We start from the raw sequence: 21,501 nt of genomic DNA on the forward strand, positions 1-21,501 counted from the left end.
TCTTCAAATCATACTTCACTCAGCTGAAGGGTTTCTGGGTGACAATGAGGGACCAGGCTATGCCTTTAGCTAACAAGACCAGATGTTAACAACTAACTTCCAGAGCAATTAGGACAGGAGTGGTCAGTGACCAATTTTTATATGCTGAAACATTTGATATGACACAAACTGTCTAGCCCCAGTATCGCTTAGTCCTAGTTCTGATGCATCAACACACTAAATAGCAACAGAAGCAGTTTAGCACTTTAGGCCTCAAGCAGCCCAGGAATATTATCCCTCTGGGCACTACCGAGGGTGGAAAGCTCAGCAAAATCTGCATGATGTGGAAAACTGTCATCAACCAGAGAAACTAAGGTTCAGATCATGTTAATATTCTCCCCTGCAAAAAGTGTGTCATGCTCAGGTATCTGCAAAGAGATGAAGTATTACTGCAGCTTTCTTTTTATTTTTCTGAGATGGGGAGTTTAGCCCAGGAACAGACCTAAGTTTTCTTTCTATGCCTATAAAGTGACTTGTAGGTGGTACTGTAATTAAATAGGTCCATCCCTTAAAATAGAAAAGCACATCTTTACAGCTGAGGTGAGAACTAGACTCCGTAGTGAGATGCTTCCATCAAGTCACTACTTTTCAGATTCATTAACGACAGGGTAGAAAATTCCCAGAAAAGCACCCTGGATGCAAAAAATTAAAGCAGACAATCAAAGTCTAAGTTCCAGCATGCCTACCTCAGCTCCCTCACAAATCCACATTTCTGTTTTCATCAGCAGAAAGACTGTTCTTGTTCTAGTGTTTCAAGATGTTCAACAAAAAGAGCACTTACTGCAAACAAAACACAGCCCTAAGAACCCTCGACTGCAGTTCACAGCTACCTTTTTTAAGAAATGAAAGGGACAAAACCACTTGCAGATACTGTCACATAAAGCTCCATCTAGATCCATGTTCTGTGTTGTAAGCTGTTTATAAAATGACAGATAAACTTTGCAGTGACAGAGACAGATAATGTTTCCTGCAAGGTGGACAGATGCCTGACTCCTAACCACCACCATAATACAGCTGAGCAGAGGCTGGTATCTAGGTTTGGGGAGAGGTATATGTATTTCTAGAGCAGAAGAGAATTGGAAAGAGAGACTCAGTCATTAATCAGCCAGCTAAGCACGCTCTTCCTTTAAACACTTGGAAAGAGAACTGCTGGCAGAATGAGAGACTTCTTGGGGCTCTGTGTGATTTTCAGATTCACATATGGATTGATTTGTCCTGGGTTTGGAACATTATTTGTCACTGAACTAGGAGAAGGCTGCAAAGTACAATGCATTACCTAAATGAAAAAGACTGGTGCCTAACTTGCAGGAAGAGCAATAGTTTGGTTTACAAGATACTGAAGAAATATAACCAGAGGGGAGTTGATAGCAGTGCCCAGATTCTCACAGTATTCCCACAATACTGTTACTTCCAGCTTTCCATTGTGTTAAACACGCTCATGGGGCTTCAGGGCAGCCCAGTTTGCTCTGAAAAAAGTATTGCACACCTTCCTAAAGCCAAAGCACTCCAAGAAGAGTTAGCCAGCCACCTCATGTCAGCTCCCTGACGCTAAATCTCATTGCTATAATGATGCCTTGCCTGTCCCTGCAAGCAGCTGTCACTGTCTCAGAAACAGAAGCTTGTTATGGCATCACAAGCGGGAGAAGCACTCATAAGAAGTTCTACAGCTTTCACACAGGATCCAAACCCAGCATTTTCTGAGTAGTCAGGAAGCCACAGAGTATGATTTCAACAGCATTCTCTGTGGTTTTTTACATCCAACTCAAAAAACAAATGCAGTCTGCTGAACTACAGCTGCTGAGGAAAACACACTCGGGAAACCATGATAGAGTTTGTGCACAAATAAGCCTTCAGCACGACATTTCATTAGTGGGGTTCTGCACACAGTGACAGTTGGTGGCAAAGTTTCCAACTACGAGACTAAGGCATATGGCAGGAGTCACTGGAAACATGTTACTACGTGACAGTCTGCACATAACTGCCTTCCCCAATTGTTGAGATTTTCCACGCTTTTCCATCTTACTGCCAGAGGTCACCCTCACTAAGACCTGTTTTCGTAGAAGAGGAAAGTTTGCTAGTTTAAACTAACATTGATACAACTGTGACACACCAGTTAACATTGATAAAAGTGATGCTTGCTGGGTCACATCAGCTTATTCTAAAATTGTATGTACTGTCAGACAATGCTTCACAACAATTTACCAGTTTCTTGTCTGGAAGACCAGAATACATTTTTCCCCTTAGAAACTCTTGCTGTGAAGCAGTTATTGGTGGAGAATGTAAATCCACAGATCGGAAAATGTGAAAGAACTCCTCCAAACAGGTGCTCAGGTGAAAGCAAACACGGCTATGAATTAATCCTTCTGCAGGCCTACACCCCTGCCAGCTATGAGGCAGATGCTGTTGCTCAAACAGGATGTGCTGCCAGCAATACTCAGCTCCCCAGGAGCTTATTTGTGCCTTAACTGAGCCATGGGGGAATCCAAGGGCCCTCTGACTAAGGCAGTGGAATTGATTTACAGCCTCTGGCACTTGGCTGATGAACCACCTTCCCCAGCTTCCATCTCTCCAGACAGCCATTCCCCCAGCTTGCTGTCTTTTGAGTGGCACATCTTGGTTACCCGAGCAATCCCACTGCCTGTCTCAGATCTCCCATGAAGACAGAAGAGTGACACACATCAGGGATGCCATTCCTCTCCACTATTAAAAGGTTTGCCTTTGAGGTCCCTACTGTGGACAATAAATTTCTGTACGTACTGTCTTCACATCCAAATGTAAAGCGTCAGAGAGCCAAACAAACCTAATCTTCCAGCTGAGTGGAGCTGTGTTCAGATGTGGCACCTTTTGGCTCAGCAGCATTTACTCTCCTGCTCCAGAAGGGGTGGAGACCACAAAGCTCCATTTGTTTCCCACTTTGAAATCAGAGCAATGACCCAATTTGTCACTTTTGGGAAACAGCTGCAGCTCCAGCTAGAGGATCCAGAAAAGGAAGGCAGAAAAACAACCTGTAACAGCAGGATACTACCAGAGAGAAGGAAGAGTATCAGTCTCTAAAGGCAGGAGTTTTAACCTAAAGAAGCCCCAGAATGAGCAGGGCTGGCAGTCACTGCAGTCGGTCTCCTTTTGTGAGAGGAAAATGTGACCCCAGGAGTGGATGCTCACAACCACACTGCTGTCTGTAGCTGGCACAGCAGGCTGTAGCCTGTCTGCTTTTAGGACTCCCAAGCAGAGGGACAACTGAGTGTAAGGAAGCTTAGGGTGGAGCTCAGGACTAGAGCAACAAATCATAGTGCTATAAATCCAGCTTTGCGGAGGATGACCAAAGAAGTTTGCATGGTATTTATAGGCATTATGGCAAAAGCCAACACCTTTGTTCCTGCTTCACAAGGGATTAAAGAACCATCTCAATCTGAAGTTTTACAAAATGCAAATTGAATTGTGCATTCACACAAGCCAGACGTTGACAGCTTCTGCTTTAATCACAGATGTGCAGAGTTGTAATTTAATCTTTATAAATGCAGGCTGTTTTGATCATTCTATTGCAATCCTCTGTGGAGCTTCCCTGCCCTATACAGGCATTTAACAGTGACGGGAATCCGTAACACTGCTCTGCACTTCCTCAGCAGCCTTCCCTGGCAGATCACACAGCACTTCAAATGCTGCCTGGCTCCCCAAGGGCTCCCCACTGACTTCCCTTACTTGGGAGGACACAGGGCTCAAGGTTTGCTCAGAGCAGCACAGTGACAGCAGGAAGGAGTTCAGACCCCACCTTGCAGCCCCTTCCTCTAGTTCCACCCCTTCCACAAGCCCTTTTCTAGGTTTAGAAGCAATAAAAAGCAAGTATGTGCAAAAGAAGCACATATAAAGCAAATCTGCCAGGCATCTGAGAAGTGTTCTGTGAAAAAAACTCACTGGTAAAGAGGACAAGCACTAGAACTAGAGCAACATCAGCCTGTCTCCACAATGTGGACTGGCAGCTTATTGCAAAGTTGAACCTTATGGTTCATGCTCAGTACACTCCCAGCTGTGAATCAGGTGTAACTCACACCACTGAGTGTAGCTTCTGTAGCCCCAGCACAGAAACTTATACAGCTCTAGGAGACTCCACTCAGTGGCAGCCAGCAGAGAGTAGCAGCTCCCCAAGGCAGCTCTTCCAAGCTAAGTACCAGGCAATCAGTGGTCACCTGGTACTCCTGCAGTCTTTGGGCTCTTATCGGTCCCTGTTGTAGTGGCAAAGCCAAGTGAGGAGGTGAAAACAGCCATAAAAACTGAAGGCAAACCTTGCTTTGAAGTTTAACGGACTTACCTCATTACTAGTTTGTACTTCAAGGCAGTCCCTTATCTGCCCAAGAGGGCAGCTCACAGAAGTGGTGGAAGCAAGACATGCCTCAGCATCTGCAGCACAGAAATGGTGGAAAGACTCCTCTGCTCCAGGAGCAGACAAGGTTTTTTGGGGTGACACTGTCTCTGAGGCCCAGAGCAGCTAAAAATGCCACCGACAGTAAGAGGCAGGATGCTGGGGCACCTTTGTGTTGAGCCTGAAGAAAGGGAATGGAAGAGTTTCTCCCGTTTCTTACTGGAATAGGGTTGCATCACTCCAGTAGCAGCTGTTTTTAAAAATCAAAGTCCTTCTTTTGTCTCTCTAATGGCCTAGCACAGTTGTCCTCCCTCCTCCACTGACGCACAGTTTACTGCATTCTGCATGTTAATAAAAGGCACTACACAGCACAATGTCACTGCTCCAAAGCTCACCTCCAGCTTCAAATCTCCTTGCTGCAAAGCTGATCAGACCTTGGAGCCTGTTCAGACCCATTCAGTCTGGCACACTGCATAAAGCAGTCTGAGATGTTAGTAAATAGCAGGGACATTTCTCTGATAAAACAAAAAACAACAGAAGCAACAACAACAACAAAAGAGGATGATAGCTAAACCAGAGAAAACTCCCATCAGCTAAGCAAACCAGCAATTTGCCAATTCCAGAAGACTTTTTATACAGATCCCTTCCAATTTCACCCGGTGCAGCTCTGCTCTTTCTATTTAAATGATAAAATCTGTTTCAAGCCATTAGTCATGAGTAGGTGTCTATAATGAGACCATGAAAGCCAACATCCCTGCCTCATTTGCAAAGACACGATGACTTTAAATTAAGGCCTTGCCTTGGTGATCCCTCCTTAGCTGGAGTTTCACATTCCCAATACTGTGTGCAAGAAAACACTAGCAGGCTTGAGACCTTCTACCCCAAAGCTCACCGCACTTCAGAAGCGAAGCATCATTATGCCAAAACCATCACAAAGTATTTCTCAAGTCCTCACGACACGTTATATTAATGTAAGAGATTAGGGGGATTTACTGTGATAGTACCTAGCACTGACAGTACTCAGCATTTAAAAAAATATCAAACGCAGACATTGCCAAGAGGCTTTTAACACCACTGCCAGCAGTGCTAAAAAAAGACAAAGCATTTGGTACCTGCCAGTGGTTTTGCTACTAGTTATGGAAACCAGAACAAACTGAATAAACCCTGACATCAATGGCTCGGAATTAAAACATTTTAGGGCACCTAAAAGCCTTTTGTGTCTCTCTATGCAAGTCACTTGTGGAACCTCCTTGAGCAGCACTGTAGGTTAGTCCCTCAGAGCCGGACCAGGTAACAGAAGGCCCTGTGGATTGGGCTGGCAAGGAGGAGCATTCAGCAACTGAGGTATGACCTCCGTGAAAGGGAAATGGCTTTGTGAGAGGGCCTGACCAAACTGGATTGCAGTCACTGGCAGTGCTGGGTTAGTGGTTGGACTAGATGATCTTAAAGGTCTTTTCCAACCTGAAACAATTCTATGGTTCTACCTGGGTTACAAAGGTACTACAGTATGAAACAACTTTATTACACTCATTTGTCACAATTTCAGAAGTGATAGAGTTGTCCTGTTTTCCCACCACAATCTGTTCTGGCTCCCAGCACTTTCCATCTGCAATTACCAGACATAAAACAGGTGTTCACAGCAGTCTCTCACACTGAACTTTACCTCCGTTTTGGAGATGCCATAATGTCCCCACTGTGGCTGGGAAGAAAGAAGGGCTTCTATTAAAAAAAGCACAGACATGGTCCTGACTAACAAGCATTATCAGTCCTGTGTGCCTGACATCTCAATTTTAAGACCCTTAGCGAGGAAATCATGAAGAGAAAAGATGCCAAAGAAAAAACGAGACCTTGGCGAGCAAATTTGTAACTGGCACAAGACTTGATTGGCATGCAAGGCACCACAACAAATTCCTTCTCAGGGAAGATTCAACCAAAACTACTGGGTTCCTCTCACTTTAGCATTTCTTGAAAGCTGTGCTACATTGCTATCAGGCAGAGAGCTGCCTTCTTACAAACAGCTGCCCTTTCACACCCAGAAAAGGGCAGATGTGAGACCCCACCTAGACCACTCCTGCTGTGTTTTCATCCTTTCTGTTTGTCTGCATTTGCTCTTCTGAAGCAACTCTTGAGTTGCTGTTTGTTCACTGCCTGAACCCTGCTCTCTACAACTGCTTATGCTAGAAAATATTTTGGGAGTTTCTCAGATCAGATATGGCACTGAGAAACCCTACTGCCTCCAACATATTAAGTACAAGGCAGTCCAGTCATCTGGAAAGTACAGATAAGCCTATGAATTCATTTCATAAAAGGCTATTTTGCCCTTTTACTCAAGAATGTACCAAAACCTCTTTGAAGACATGGGAATAATCACTTGCATGGAAGAGCTAAAATTACGCTGGCAGTTAATGGCCAACCTCATCTTTCTGACTGTGTAGCATCTTTCAGTTCCTTAAAGGATGTGCAGGGAGGAACCAAATGTGTTGAGAGAAAGAACACCACAAAACAACAAATTAACAATGAAGTCAGCTTTAACAAATTAGTAAGTCAGGAAAGATGCCAATAACTGGCTAAAGACATTCTTTGCTTCATGGTGAGGAACTACAGCAAGGTCAAAACAGCTAATGACTAGGAAGGACTCCGAGTTTGCCTTGGCAAGGAAATGCTTTGCAGAGGGCACTGAGGATCCCATAGTGTCTATGGAGTGAAGAGGATCATTTTTCATTTGCCCCAGAGAATCTCACACCCTTTACTGGAGAGAATATGGGATGGAAAAGGTCTTTTCCCAGTATTTCTCATCAGAACATTGGATAAACCCCACAACAGTCAGCAAAGCAGTTCCATGAAGTCTTACAAATATACTTGCCTAGACCAGAAACATGTATATTTAGACTATGGTTCCTGGAAATCTCTAGGGCTGAGAACATACAGAGGCATTAACAACCTTTAAACAACAACCCTTAAAACAACCCCATGCCCATCATTTTTAAGGACCAACAAATCCTCCCAGCATGTAATATCATTAAAATTAACGCTTGTAAATAAAAAAGGAGAAAGCACTGAAATTACAGACTTAGAATACTAATAAATGGCCATTAATAATTAACAAGGTAATAAAGGCTTCAATAGGATTAGGAAAAGAAAAAGATAAAGCAAAATCTCTTTCAGTTGATTACTTACCTATGTTTAAGGATATTAAAATATAAAGATAAATAAATAAATAATCTGACACATGAACAGGGACCTTAGCTTCAGGTGAATTTGAAGCAAAGCAGAGCAGCTGGAAATGCCCCTTCAGACAAAGCTATGTCAAAGGCATACCTGCCTGATTAGCAGGAGATTCTGATACCACAGAGGCGTGTAAGTAGCCACATGAGAATCTGGTAAAAGACTGGTGTCTGAGAAGGAAATCTTCATTAAAATGAAAGTTTCACCCTTAAAATTCTAAAAACAAATGTTTTCAGTAAAGAAAAACCAGTCTCCTGAAACTACTGGAATAACTCAAAGGAGGAAATGACCAGTCCCAAATGGAGTATCGGTGTGTGGACACACAAGCTAAATGTCAGTATTAAATATTTCAGTGTAGTACACTTGAAAAGACAGGGCTATAAAGGATGGTGGATTCTGTGTAAAAAATATTTAAGGAGAGCAGAGAAATGGGTAGTTAAGTGAACATACAAGTTAAAACAAAGGTACAGCTGGAAGGAATAACAAAAAAGGAAAGAGACTGCAGCAGCCAAAAGGCAAGCTTGATCCTTCCCCTTCCCACACACATGCTGAACAGCTCACACAATGGAAACAGCAAATTCTGTCAGCCCACAAAAGCCAGACCCTGGGCTTGATCTGGGCCAACTACCAGTATGTCTCACGTACTTAGAGCTACTGACAGAGGGGAAACCACAGTCCAAACACACAGACCTGAGCTCACTGGCATAACTGAAAGTGGAAGCAAGAAGTCTCCATCCCTCTCCTCCTTGTGCAGTAAATTGCAGAGTGCTGAATAAATACTCTGGGACCACACACTTCCTCACCACAGTGACATCTCCCTTATTTCTCTGCAGTTCATCTGGGGCTATTATTGCTTTATTTTGTTTGATGTTCTCCCTATGCTGAGAGAAAGCATGAAGGGAGAAAAAAGAGAAATCTGTCTGTCTTTCAACTTCCTAATCATCTTCCTCAAAATGCTTCATGCATCAGCACTGATTTCATTATCTGCCTGCTGCTAGGGATTTTATTTAAAGAATAACACACAAGGAAGAAAGGATTTAACCTGACCTCCCTGAACTGCTGGGGGATGAATACTACACAGGGCTGACAGTGAAAAGCTCATTTCCTTTCTCAGACTCAAAGACTATACAAAATTCCCCCCTATCCAAGCCTCCAGTTTTAAATTGAGCTATCAAAGGCTTTTCTTTTTTAGAGGCCTGGGCTGATGTAATCACTGAATGAATGATCAATGAATGAGGATTGATAACACAAACCATCACAAAGCATAGCTGTGGATGCAGTGACTCTCAGGGGCAAAACAATAAGGAAAATTGAGTAAATTAAAACCAATGTTCTTCTACCCAAGAAGAGAATAAAAACCAGTAGGGGCCACCTTTTTCTCCCCCACTGCATCAGAACAGCATTCATCCCAAGTCTTTGGGGTGTTACATATTACAGATCAAATAGGTTAATAAATGAAAAGGTTAGTGGGAATCATGGAAGGGTATAATCAAGAAATAGTAAAAATATCATGGACGTAAAGAGAAATGAATTGCAGAGCAGGATACAGTCAGGACCTTTTAGCAAGCACAAGTCTGGGATCCCATCCAGTGGAAGGGGCAACCCAAGGTGACTTGAATGAAACCTGTCCTGGACTGCATAAACAATTTCTCCTCCAGAAGGTCCAGAGTTGTTGATGCAGCTGTGTCTGGGATGATTCCCCAAGCTCTCATGGCAGCTCTGTATTTTGTCCACCACATGCTCCTGCAGAGTCATTTATCTCTCCGAGAGTGATTAATGTATAATTCTGATATTTTATTTTGGGAAATAGGCCATCTCTTCAATTCCTGAGACCACTCACAGTAGCCTATTTTCAAAAAGCCACATTTACAAATTTATGCAATACAAGCAGAACACGAAGATAGCAAACCAGGCCAATTTAAGGAAGGGAAACCTAACACAATCACCCTCTTTATTAAAAACCTCTGCTTTCTGAAATCTAACCCAACTGAATTCAATTACCCTAGAAAATTTCTACCAGCTGTTGTCAGAGTTCTAGGTCCCCAATATCACCAAAAGAAAAAAATCAAACTATGCTCAACAGTTCTCTGACAACTAAGTTCACTGCCAAAAGCTTCCTGTCCCATTCTAAATGCCAGCATCCTCACAGTCTCCAAACACACTTGATGACAATGCTGAATATTTTCCTTCCTTCTACATTTGCGGGGCCAAAATCTCTGTATGTGGTGGCAAAATTGGCTAAAGCAATTCTTGCTTTTTTATCTCTCACCAGCATCTGAACAAGGAACATGAGAGTCCTGTTTGCATCTCTTACTGCTGCCACATCATCAGTCCCAGTGAGCACAAGGCACTCCTGAACACCCATATTCCAGAGGTCAACATGAAAAAAGGCCACGGCACGCCTGGCTTACCTGATCCTCGGAGAGCTGTGATATGTGATTCACTGCAGCATAAGACTCTATCTTCGGGTTGAAGTGATTGATGATGGCTCTGAAACAAAGGAGGGAAATTTTCAGAGGTCTCAGTAACAGCTTAGAGATGCAGCAGAAATTTCCTGACAGTCTGAGCAGGTGCACATGGAGCCAGTCCTGCAAGAAATTCCTCTGTCACCACGAAGTACTGTTTGCTTTGCTAAAAGCCCGCTCCCTGCTGAGGCCAATGCAAATCCTGACACAAGCTTGCTGGAAACCACAAGCACAGGCACTGTCCTACACATGGGTGCATTTGTCCCAGCAGATACTGGACTGTGCTTCCTGCTCTGGCAAGGGGAATTGCTGGGAACAGGCTGCAAATTGCTCTGCATTCCAGCAGAGCAACCGCAAACGCGGCCATCACTGCCCCATCCTGCTCAGGGAACTGCAGCTCCTCAGTGTCGCCTGACATTCTGTGGAACCTTGTTGCCTGATATCATGAAGTTGATGGTTTATTGCTTTGGATTTTCACTCTGTTTAAAATGTTGTAGCTGGCTTTTACTTGCAGTCATCCATCACTACAACCACTACATTTTGAATTCTTACCATAATGACTTCAAGTCCTCATCCACAGTTTAGATCATTAGAGATAACTGATGTCAGTGTCCCAAACACAGCATCAAATACAGGTCACTCCTGCTCTTATGCCTCATTTCTCTCACTAGCTGTACCAATCTGCGCCATTCCCTTTCCCTTCTACGTGGATCTAGAAGCAGATGTGAGAAATCTAAAATTGAAAGTAAAATAACAGTTGGGGAAAAAAACCCCACCAAATCACAGCTGGAGCATTTCCTCGGCATTCCTTCAGCTTGTCAGGTGCTGCTGAGAAGATAAATGGCAGGACAGTAAAGAATCCCTGGGACAGAGTTTGCAACTGCTGTAGTTGGGACATTACTCATGAGACCCACTGCTGAGGTAAATATTCATCATGGGAACAGGCCATGTCAGTGCTTAGCACAGATGAGTTCTGACTGTGCCTGGAGAACACTTGCTCAGCCAGATTACACTGCAGCAGCAGTCAGGGCTTCCACTCTCATATTCATCAGCATCAAAATTCACTCCAGTTCTCTCTGTTGTACTTTAATGGGCTCCCTCCTCCCCACTCCTCCCCCTGCAGAAGGACTTTCAGCTGCTTTCTCCAGACCTCATCACAGCTAAGAGCTTGTGCCCCAGTCTAGGAATACGTGATAATCAGTGGTGTCAATCAAAGCAAGCGGATAAAAACCTACCTAGAAGCATCCTTACTTCTTTAAATACTCAGAAAAAGAGTGTGGAAGGTGTGGAGAGTGGGAGCGGAAAAAAAATAAAGAAAAAAACAAACCCCAAAAACCTCCAACCCAAACAGAATCTGCAAGTCATAGGCTCAAAGAATTGTTTCAGTTGTAGGGGGACCTTTAAAGCTCATCTAGCACAACTCCCCTGCAATGAGCAGACATCTTCAACAAGACCAGGTTGCTCAGAGCTCCATCCAATCCGACCTTGAATGTCTTCAGGGATGAGTCAACCACCCTGCTCCAATGCCTCACCATCCTCATTGTTTAAAACTTCTCATATATAATCTATAGCAACTCTCCTAGTTAAAACCATTATCCCTCGTCCTGTTGCAACAACCTCTGCTAAAAAGTTTTTCATCAGCTTTCTCATAAGACCCCTCTAAGTATTGAAAGGCTGCAATAAGGTCTACCCACAGCCTTTTCTTCTCCAGCTCTCTCAGCATGTCTTTACAGAAGGGTTCACCCCTCTGAACACTTTCATGGTCTCCCCTGCACTGGCTCCAACATGACCATGTCTTTCCTGTGCTGAGGACACTAGAGCTGGACACTGCACGGCACTCCAGGTGGGGTCTCAGAGAGAAGAGCAGTGGGACAGAATCATCTCGCTCACCCTCCTGGCTGTGCCGCCTTCACTGCAACATTCCCAGCCACACCTCATCAGCACCCCAGGTGCCAGTCAGCACACAGGGCCAGTCGCTCCTGCAGCTGCTCCTACAGCATCCGTACCCATTTGGCACAGGGGGACTTCTGCCTTCTCACCAACCTTGGCAGTTACATCCAGAAAACCAATACAGCAGTGCCTCTACCAGGCTTCCCATAACCCCCTTCCCCTCTGGAGAAGGACAAATACACAGGCTGAGACCTGACCAGACTATTCCCATTTCAGTGTGACTAGAGTCACCACCACACTGTCCATTACCCAGCCTCTCCAACACTCTGGCTTTCAAGCTGCATGTTTCATGCCTGGCTGGAGTCATATTTATACTCCTACAGGACACAATGCAAGTTATTGAAAGAAAATGGAACACTGACTTACAACTTAACTTCTGGCTTGACAGAAGGCTTGGCAGCTCAGAAAGATTCAGTGCACTCACACGGTTCCAACATTTACCAGGGAACAGATTTAGCATTCATTTGTACCCACTGCTGTTAAGCACATCAACAGGGGCTGCCTGCTCACAAGTTCCTGCTTGGATCTGAGCTAGTGGAGCAGCACCTGCAATCACAGCTGGGATTCACCCAGTGAAAGCAAAACCAGCAACCAGCTGCCACTGCAGTAAGAATCAATAGACATTAAGGAAGAAAAAGAATTCAAGTCTCCTTCCTCATTTTCCGAAAGGTGAATGGACAACTCCTCAGTGATCAGATGAAGTTCAGCTGTTTAATTTGTTTTAACTATGAAGAATTCCTTCCCAGTCTGAGCATCTGCAGAGCTGTTTTCATGAACCCACAGGCAACCCGGGGCAGAGAAGCATGAAGAGCTTGGATTCAATCCTGGCTCTGCGCAGCCAGGTTCTTACTGCCCAACATACCCACCAGGGCCAGGCTTTGCACATGGTGCAACTCCTTCTCATTCATCTGCAGTGAGAAATTCCATTGCTATCCAGGCCAAAAAGCATCTTTCTGCATCAGCTACTCTCATACACCTCTGCTATTCTTCCATCTCTCAAAACATATCTTGTCCCTGGGGCATGTTTTTAGCAACAGCCTCCTGGGATATTCACTGATTAACAGGTGGAATTCACTTTGCAGAGACACCTCTTCACTGGCATTCGATCCTGGAGACAATGGAAGAACTTTGAAACAGTCTCCCTGTTACTGACAAAGGAACCAGTGGTTCTGCCACCATTAGTTCCCACACCAGCACATAACATCTGATCCTTGGCAATGATTTATTTTTACACTGTGATTGCCTCAATTACTGCCATACCAGCCAGTAGCTTTGGGGAGGGGGCAGGGAGTGGTTAAAGCACTTAGAAAAGATTTGTGATTATGTGTTTTACTGAGATCTTCATATTGATCATGGGGAAAAATAAAGAAAACCCTGGTGTTTGGTATTCATTAAGCATGAACATCTTCAACACATTTGTAAAGCAAGGAAATGGTGAAGCGTCAGCTGAAAGACAAAATACTGCAGTTCCCACATAGCCTTCCATAGCACGTGCACTTAGATGTTTCCACGCTGCCAAGTCCCTCAGTGGGGCTGGCTGCCATTTGTCATACACATTTCACAGCACTTTGGGACACAATTCTCCAGGGACTGAGAGATGTCACTTCAGCAACACTGCCTCCTCTGACAGATCCACAGTTCAGCAGTGAACTGACAAGAGGAGACTGTCACCGGACAAAGGAAGGATGCTGAATAAACAGAAGGCTCAGGAATTAAAAAACTGGCTCCCAGTGTCTTGTCTTGAGGTTAATGCTTAGTGCTCTAAGGCATATCACAAGCCATCTCCACATTCTTTATTCCTCAATCTCCTGGGGAGAGATGTTGATCTCTCAGTAAATACACAAAGCGTACCAGTGGTCTCCAAAAAACACACCTCGCATCACTTCTTCATGCAGCTCTTTAAGTTACCTACACACCACGATGCCAGAAACATGTGAAGACATATGAATGAACCTGCCTATTTCTCAGGATGAACAACCTAGGACACTTGCTTTTATGTATCTTTGCATTTATTGCCTATTTATTGCATTCATTTAATTCTTCATGAAGAAGAGAATAATTGCAGGAACAATCACCCTGATTTAGAAACCTCAAAGTGCAAATGAATCATTTATTTGTACTAGCTGTATCAATCATGTTATTACACAGTAGAAACGGGTCCCACTGTAACAGGTATTCTACCAATCCAGAGTAATGGAAAGCCTCTGTCCCAGGGGCTAAGGATTGCAATGCAAGAGAACAGGGAAAGCACACAAAAGCACACTGGCAACAGAATATGTAACAGTGCTCTACTTACTGAGCGTCACAAAACACTTCAGTTTGAGATAAACCATAGATAGAAAAAACACAGAAAGAATACTGAAGGAAGAAGTAGAGAGATAGGAAAAAGGCGATAGAAGGGCAGATAGGATCAAGATAAACAGAGGTGAAAAACTGCAGAACAGGGAGGATCAGAGAAACAGCAACTGATCCCAGGGCAGTCTGTCCTCTGCAAACTGGAAAGCTCTAACTGGTGGAAAGTTTCTACTTTGGCTATTATTGAGGCTGCAAAAATTGGCCAGTCCTGAAGTGACTGTTACTTGCCCTTTCTCCCTCAAAAACACATATGATGGACAGTGAGAAGCGGAAGAATCTCCATGTGGGCCCTACTGGTTTTTTTGTTCCCCAAATAGGGACATTATACTGTGGCTCTCACCTAGAGCTATGGTGAGACAAGGAATCCCCCCAGGTAAGCTGCATTCCCCTTCCCTCACTGTGTTCACTGCAACAAGACTTGTTTCTGCAGTGGCTGCAGTAGCTCTCCAGACAGTAACATTTGAAAACTTAGGTTTATAGTCTTTAAAAACTGCCTAGAGTTACTACTCAAAAACCAGAAACAACCAGTGCTGCCCTGCAGAGAGGCCCAGAGTAAAAGAACTTCTGAAGACGCAAAGTCTGCTGACTGAAAAGGGCTCCTATGAAAACTAATGTGGCACATATGGAAAGCAAAGGTTTAATTAATTCCTCAATTTAATTTGCCACTAGTTGTAACATCAGATGTGAGAAGTGAAATGCACCAGCAACACGAAGGTACTAATCCCACAGTTAACAGGAGCTTCCAGCCCAGGTGACCCACCATGGCAAGGAAGGCATCTTACCCTCCTTAACCTCACAATGAGCTCGTCTGGGTCCAATGTGCAGGGAAAGCAAAATCACTATGCTCAGGCAGGCAGCATTTCTTCAGCACGTTTTCTCTGACCTCCAGACTCTCCCCATCAAGTTATTGCAGATGAGCTGTCTAATGCCCACTCTTGCCTGACAGCAGCTACATTGCCAGAGTCCCATAAGACAACACTGTCCTCTTACCCTGAGCAGCAAAGTAAAGCACTGTGGAGGTGCTGAAAGTAGGCTAAGGGAAGAACAGAAAGGCTGCAAAAAGCTTATTATAGAGATGGGAATGCTGAGTCATCATTCCCTGCATGAACATGGCCTTTGCACCTACTTCACAGGTCCAGCATGCAGTGCCTGATATCAAGTCTTCTTGCAGATTCTCAAACATTTCTTGTACAATAAAAGCAACACCACAAGTTCACTTCTTCCTACATTCTGCTAGAGTGGAAGAGAAAAGCAGCAGCTCTTGGCTGGTATTTACCCCTTCACAGGAAATCAAGGGTGACTTTATACTCACTGCAGACATTCATCTTCTCATCTGCTCATGCCAGCACAGCGCACTGGGCAGCAGGGAATGCATCTCAGTCTTCACTGAGTAAAACCGAAAGCATGGCGAAGGCAGCCAGTTCACTTGCCCTCTGCAACGAAAACTGGCACGAACTGAGATGGACAAATACTCCAGCACACACTAAGCTTCATCCATTATGAAGGCTAGGAATAGGCAAGCAGGAAAGGGCATAGCTGTCTTTCATCACACTCCACAAAGCTGCTTTACTACAAAAAGAAGGCCTGAGATAGTAGTTGCTGTTCAGGAATAGGAATCAATAAGTAACCAGTTTCTCTGTGATTTGCCGCAGCAGTTCCCTCTCCTTCTCATACACCTTAGTTTTTCCTTCCAGAAATGGAAATGAGAGCAATCACTTCCACAAAGTGTTTTAAGCCAACAAGGTGGTAAGAGCTCAGTGTTCTACTCTGTGGTATGTTGGAAAGTGCTCAAGCATAAGGCAGCAAGTAAATGACACACAGTAGAGAGACCAAAATTAACACAAACCCTCTCCCCTTTTCTCCCATACATGCCATCACAACCATGGTTGCTGGAGACTTATGTAAAGATTCCAAGCCAATCTTCCTGCAGCAAGCTGTGTCTCAGAAAATGCTGTTTGGGGCAAGGATCTTGCTGACATTGGTCTCATAGGCACTACCAGCACTCCAGACAATAAAACCCCATCTGTTCCATGCCTGCAACAATTAGATTGAGTTGCTCCATATGTACAACCCCACCTGGCAGGAGGTAAAAGGGTTTAGATTATTTTAACACACATCCATGAAGCATTGCTATAAAGTACACATACCTACCATACCTAAGCTGTCTGCAGCAATTAAAAGCAAGCAAACTCCCTGGAAACGTGCACCAAATTCTTCCCTCTACCGTGGTTTAACTCCAGTGTGTTAAATTTCTTTTGCTCTTACAATTTAATGAGTACTGACATTAAGCTGAAAGTCCACAACTCACAGTGGGAGGCATCTTCCAGACACAATAATAAACTGCAGGGAAGAATCCAAGACAAAAGGATATTTTAGTCAAAAGCACTTGGCTTTACGGCTCACTGAAAATATCTGAGTCAGCACTGCAGCAATTTCACAGGAGAAGCAACTGCTACACCTGTTCAATTCTGCCAGCCTGAAACCTATTGATCGTGATGACAGGTTCCATGGCAGAGGGAGATACAGGGTCTATTTATTTAATAAGGAGGGGACAAAGAGTGCACACACAGCAACTGAGCTTCTCACATTTCTCGGCATGGTTTTACCAAGCTCCATTCTGCAAGGGCAGAAGCAGAAGATGTGTTTTCTGAACCACCAGGCAGCTACAAAGTGCATCTTGACACTTCACTGTTTGCTGGATACTCACCCAGTATCACCACAGCTACAGGATATGCTGATTTTCTCTTTTTACAGTCCATGTCTATAAATTTAAGTCAAGCAAATCAAATACCTCACTTAACTTCTATCTGTCTTCTTAACTAAGGAAATCCTCATGGGTGAGCAGTTAACTCATCTTTTGAAACAGCTGCACAACCTCACTTGAGACTACAATTTAGGGAATTTATCCACTCACCTTTTTTCACGCAGCCACCGGAGACTAATCTAAGAAGCATTTCTGTTCCCTTTTCTCGATAAGTAAGCATCAGAATTCTTAGGTATACATAATCAGTGGCACTGATGGTTTAAGTAGTATGAATGACAAAGTAAAAAATACTACCTAGGCACAGAGAGTGAAAATAACTACTGAAGCACAGGGCACCAGCCGGATCTGTGTTCCTGCTCATCTCCTGATCTCTAATTGACTGTTCTACAACAAAGCTATCACTTGATAACAAATACATTTTTCATCTCAAACAGGTAATTTATGGGAGATGAAATGACATCTTCTATGGCACATTTCACTGCTCTAAAACAGCTGGCTAGTAGTGGTGCGAGTGTGGCAAGAGTTTAATTTTACCAAAATAAAAACATTAAAAAGCCAACCCTTCATTACACCTCAATTCCAGAGAGCAGCAGTTAACTATACCTGCTCACCTTTAACTACAAACAAAGCTGGAACTGTGTGATGGAACAGAGAAACATCACAGATAGGAGAGCCTGTCCTCTGGGCTCGGGCTGCCAGCACTAAAACCTACAGCTCAGTCTAGCGTGTCCCAGGTGTGAGAGACAACCATGATATGTGTCAGCATATTGGATTTTAGGCACAATGTCTGTGCTTCTTCCACATCTGCGTTACCAATTTTGAAGATTCGGACAAGTTTTAAAATGAGAAGTCCTTCTTTGAAACTTCCTTAATATATGCTTTTTAAAAGTACCTACTGCCCTAGGGCTGTGGTCCTGGCTTAATATCTGCACAGAGCAATATTAATCAGGGATACTAATACGGAAGTAAGCTTTTCAGAGCCTTAACAACCTTTTCTGCACTATCTGTTTCCCAGTTCTTTTTACCTCATATACATTCCTTTGTCCAAAATTCTTCAGCTGTACTTAAGTAGTACAGTCCACAGGCCAAAGAGGTTGTGGTTCTTTTAGTATCCAAGCAGGCTGTGATGCAAACAGCATGACAGTCTCTTACAGCCAGTTGGTGTAGAGCTGTGAAATGGGTTACAGAACACTGCCTTAACATAAAATAAGCCCTTCAGCTACACCAGCTTTTAACTCCAATGTACAAAGCCACCTGCTCTCTGAAACAAACAGTAAGGTATGAAGAAACAATTCATCCAGAAGGTGAGGGGGAAAAAAAGCAAAACAAGGGAGGAAAAAAGGGAAAAAGGCGCACGTTTGAAAGTAGTTTACCACACGTTTGCATGGCCGCCTTGTCTGGTTAGGACCTGAAGTAAAGCATTATGGCAAATATTTATTCCCTGCCAGTGCTATAAGTGGGTCAGCATCTACCCACTGCCTCATAATTCAGGTTACAGGATGCCATCTAAGCCTCCTGAGACACAAGGCACATTGTAAAACCTCAAACAGAATCTAAACCTAAAGTTTTTAAAATTATTTTTAGTATCTTCATTAGTATTTAATCACAGGATGTTTAACTTTGAGGAAAGCCTGGATTACTGGATGCCACATCTAGCACAGAATACCGTACAGACGCACACACCAAACACATCAAGCTAAGAGTGAGACTTAGAAAGTTTATAAGCCATCCCACTGGGACCTTTTAAAGCTGAGAAAGGTTCTGAGTAGGCTGCTAGTTTAATTATCTTAGAAAAAACTTGCTATCAACCCTGCATTATCTAGAGCCCACTGGAAACTACTCTTATTACCTCATTTTGTCAGATGTGAGCCAGTGGGTATTGCACGAGGCCCTGAACACCCTGTTTGCAGGCTGTGGCAGCAAGACAAACCTCTCTTTAGGTCATGGAGCACAACCTTATTTTACTGACTCAGAGTAAAACCTGTGCCTGCAACAGAAGTTCCAGAGGGAAGAGAAGGCCCTGAAGTATCAGTATTTGTCTGCACTGAGTGAGTAAACGGTTAGAACAATGCAATTGAGCCATGAAGTAGCTGGATATTATATTACAGAGATAGGAGTGGAAGGAACATTGTCTAAGCAAGAATCAGCTACAGTCAAACCTACTTTGCAAAGGAAATTAAGATGAGTTCCACAACAGTATTTAATTAACTTAATTACATCAAGAGTCAGCTATGGCTGCACCTGCACAGCCACGTATATCAGAGTTCACAATATCAGCCTTTGAGACATTACCAACCATGCCAACCAAAACCCATTATTTACACTCCAATCCTCTGAAAATACAATATCTCACAGTATTTTTCTTGTCAGACAGGTGCAACTGAGAATCACATTTTTTTGAAAAATACCTAGTAGAATTCAGATCCTTCCAAAATCCAGGACCAATACTGAAGCATGGATTCTGTTGACACTCCCAGATACACCCCGAGTGAATACCCCATCCTCAATAAAGACGTCACCACACATTACTTGGGACAAGGTGAAGTTGATTTTCAACACCAAGGAAAGCTAGAGTCAAACAGCATTAGAGCTGAATGAATGGTCCTCTCTTTAGGATATTTATTTCATGTCTGAAAGACTGGAGGACCTGTATTTGATTAAGATTCTGTTTTCCTGAGACAGAGCACCTGGTTTATGGACCAGTGGAGAGCTTCATCTTATCTCCTTCACTGTATTTCATACCCACCTTCTTCCCCATTTAATTGCCTTAACCAGAGCCATCTCTCTGAAAGTCAAGCCCCCTCCAACCCAATATCCACACATCTCACAAATATCTAGACTACTGCGATCTCTAATCTCACTAAGAGGTGGTGATTAGAAGCGATTTATTGATGTTGATCAAGTTATCAACTGAGTTACTGACAACAATCATGCTGTAAATCTGTTGTACCTGCAGAGTAAAATGCAACAGATAAACTTACCTGTGCCCACACACTCCCAGTTCCAGACAAAAGGAGGATTGGGGGTCAACTCACCACAGTCCAGAGGACAAGGGGCAACTTTTTTCAAAATCAGCTGCCTCACCAAGAGTTTCCAAAATCACTTCAATAGTGTTGGGGTTTTCTGGGTTTTGCTTTTACTTTACTCATCCTCATCCTGCAATGAATTTCAGGCAGATGTTGACAAAATCCATTCAGCTGAGTCGGCCATTGAAGTGCAAATCTTTGGGAACAGAACTTCTCATGTCACAGAAGTAGAGGAATTCAGTTTCTTTTCAAATCACCCACTATCATCCCTGACATATCCATACATGCTCACCTCTCCCTCAGAGCTTTGGGTTTGTAATTTAGACATACGCATTCTCTCTGCTCTGTTCTTTGTATGGGTGTCAGCAAAAGCAAGGCCAGTGAAGTGCATTTTCTATTTCAAAAGTGAAGTATGGTTCTCCAGTCTTAGAAACAGCAGCACACCAAACACTTCAAAGTTAACTGCTGATGTTTTCCCATCCATCAAATCAAACAAAAAGCCCAACTCCTACAGTGTTCTGCTACTGATACGTCTTTCGTGCTTTAGAATTTAAGTGTTTTTTAAGGCTCTTACAAAAATATAATCCAAAAAAAGGCCACATGATTTTTAATCAGTTACATGCGACATAATACAGGTGGCAGAGGATCTGAAAGATCTAAGGAAGGAGCCCTGGACTTTTCTCTATGGAAGGAGAGCGAAAGGTTTGCCTCTGCCTTTTCCTTATAATTGCTAATACACAAGTACACACCAGGGAGGTACATTAGTTCTAACCAGGGCAGTAGCTTTGGATAGCTCAAGCCAGTTTCTTTGTGAAGCTTAAGCTGTACAAGTCTTTACACCAACAGTTCTAATTCAACATTCCAGACCTTGAGCTAACCTCCGAGTTGTGCAACACAGTCTGTGTTCTAACCCTTCCTTTCTTTTTCTTTTTGAAACACAAAGCATCCATGTATCCAGTTGGTGCTGAAAAGGTTTGTAGACACTCAGCAGTTGGGGAAGACCACACAACTTCCCAATTCAGCAGCCACAACTGGGGCCACACAAATAAACGTTATCCATAATCAAGTGAAAATGCAAGGGGAAAAAAAGCAAACTTAATGAAAAAAAGCCACATGTGGCTTCACATTGCAGTTTTTTGAAAAACAATTAATACCAAAAAGGACGTCACCACACTTGGTTGCATTCATTTCTCTGAGCTCTATTTGATTCAGAATTGCTCTAGTGAACAGCAAAATCTAAGCATTAAAAGGCTGTTGAGACCCTGACTTGTTGTTTTGCATTGTTAAAAATGCAGTGTTGACTACTTGCCAGCCATTTGA

General features: G+C 43.4%; 1 protein-coding gene across 5 annotated transcripts in view; it reads right to left on the reverse strand.

Moving 5' to 3' along the window:
- Positions 1 to 21,501, reverse strand: part of ARMH3 (armadillo like helical domain containing 3) — a 123,079-nt gene that overhangs the window by 23,882 nt on the left and 77,696 nt on the right. For all 5 annotated transcript variants that reach the window (XM_066191066.1, XM_066191072.1, XM_066191064.1 and 2 more), the window contains one exon: positions 10,033 to 10,111. In XM_066191066.1, coding sequence (XP_066047163.1) covers positions 10,033 to 10,111 — 79 coding nt within the window. Of the gene's footprint in view, positions 1 to 10,032; positions 10,112 to 21,501 lie in introns of those variants that run through there.

Source organism: Chamaea fasciata, unplaced genomic scaffold, assembly GCF_029207755.1.
Source record: "Chamaea fasciata isolate MVZ Bird 193981 ecotype frontalis unplaced genomic scaffold, bChaFas1.0.hap1 SCAF_9, whole genome shotgun sequence".
Taxonomy (NCBI): domain Eukaryota; kingdom Metazoa; phylum Chordata; class Aves; order Passeriformes; family Sylviidae; genus Chamaea; species Chamaea fasciata.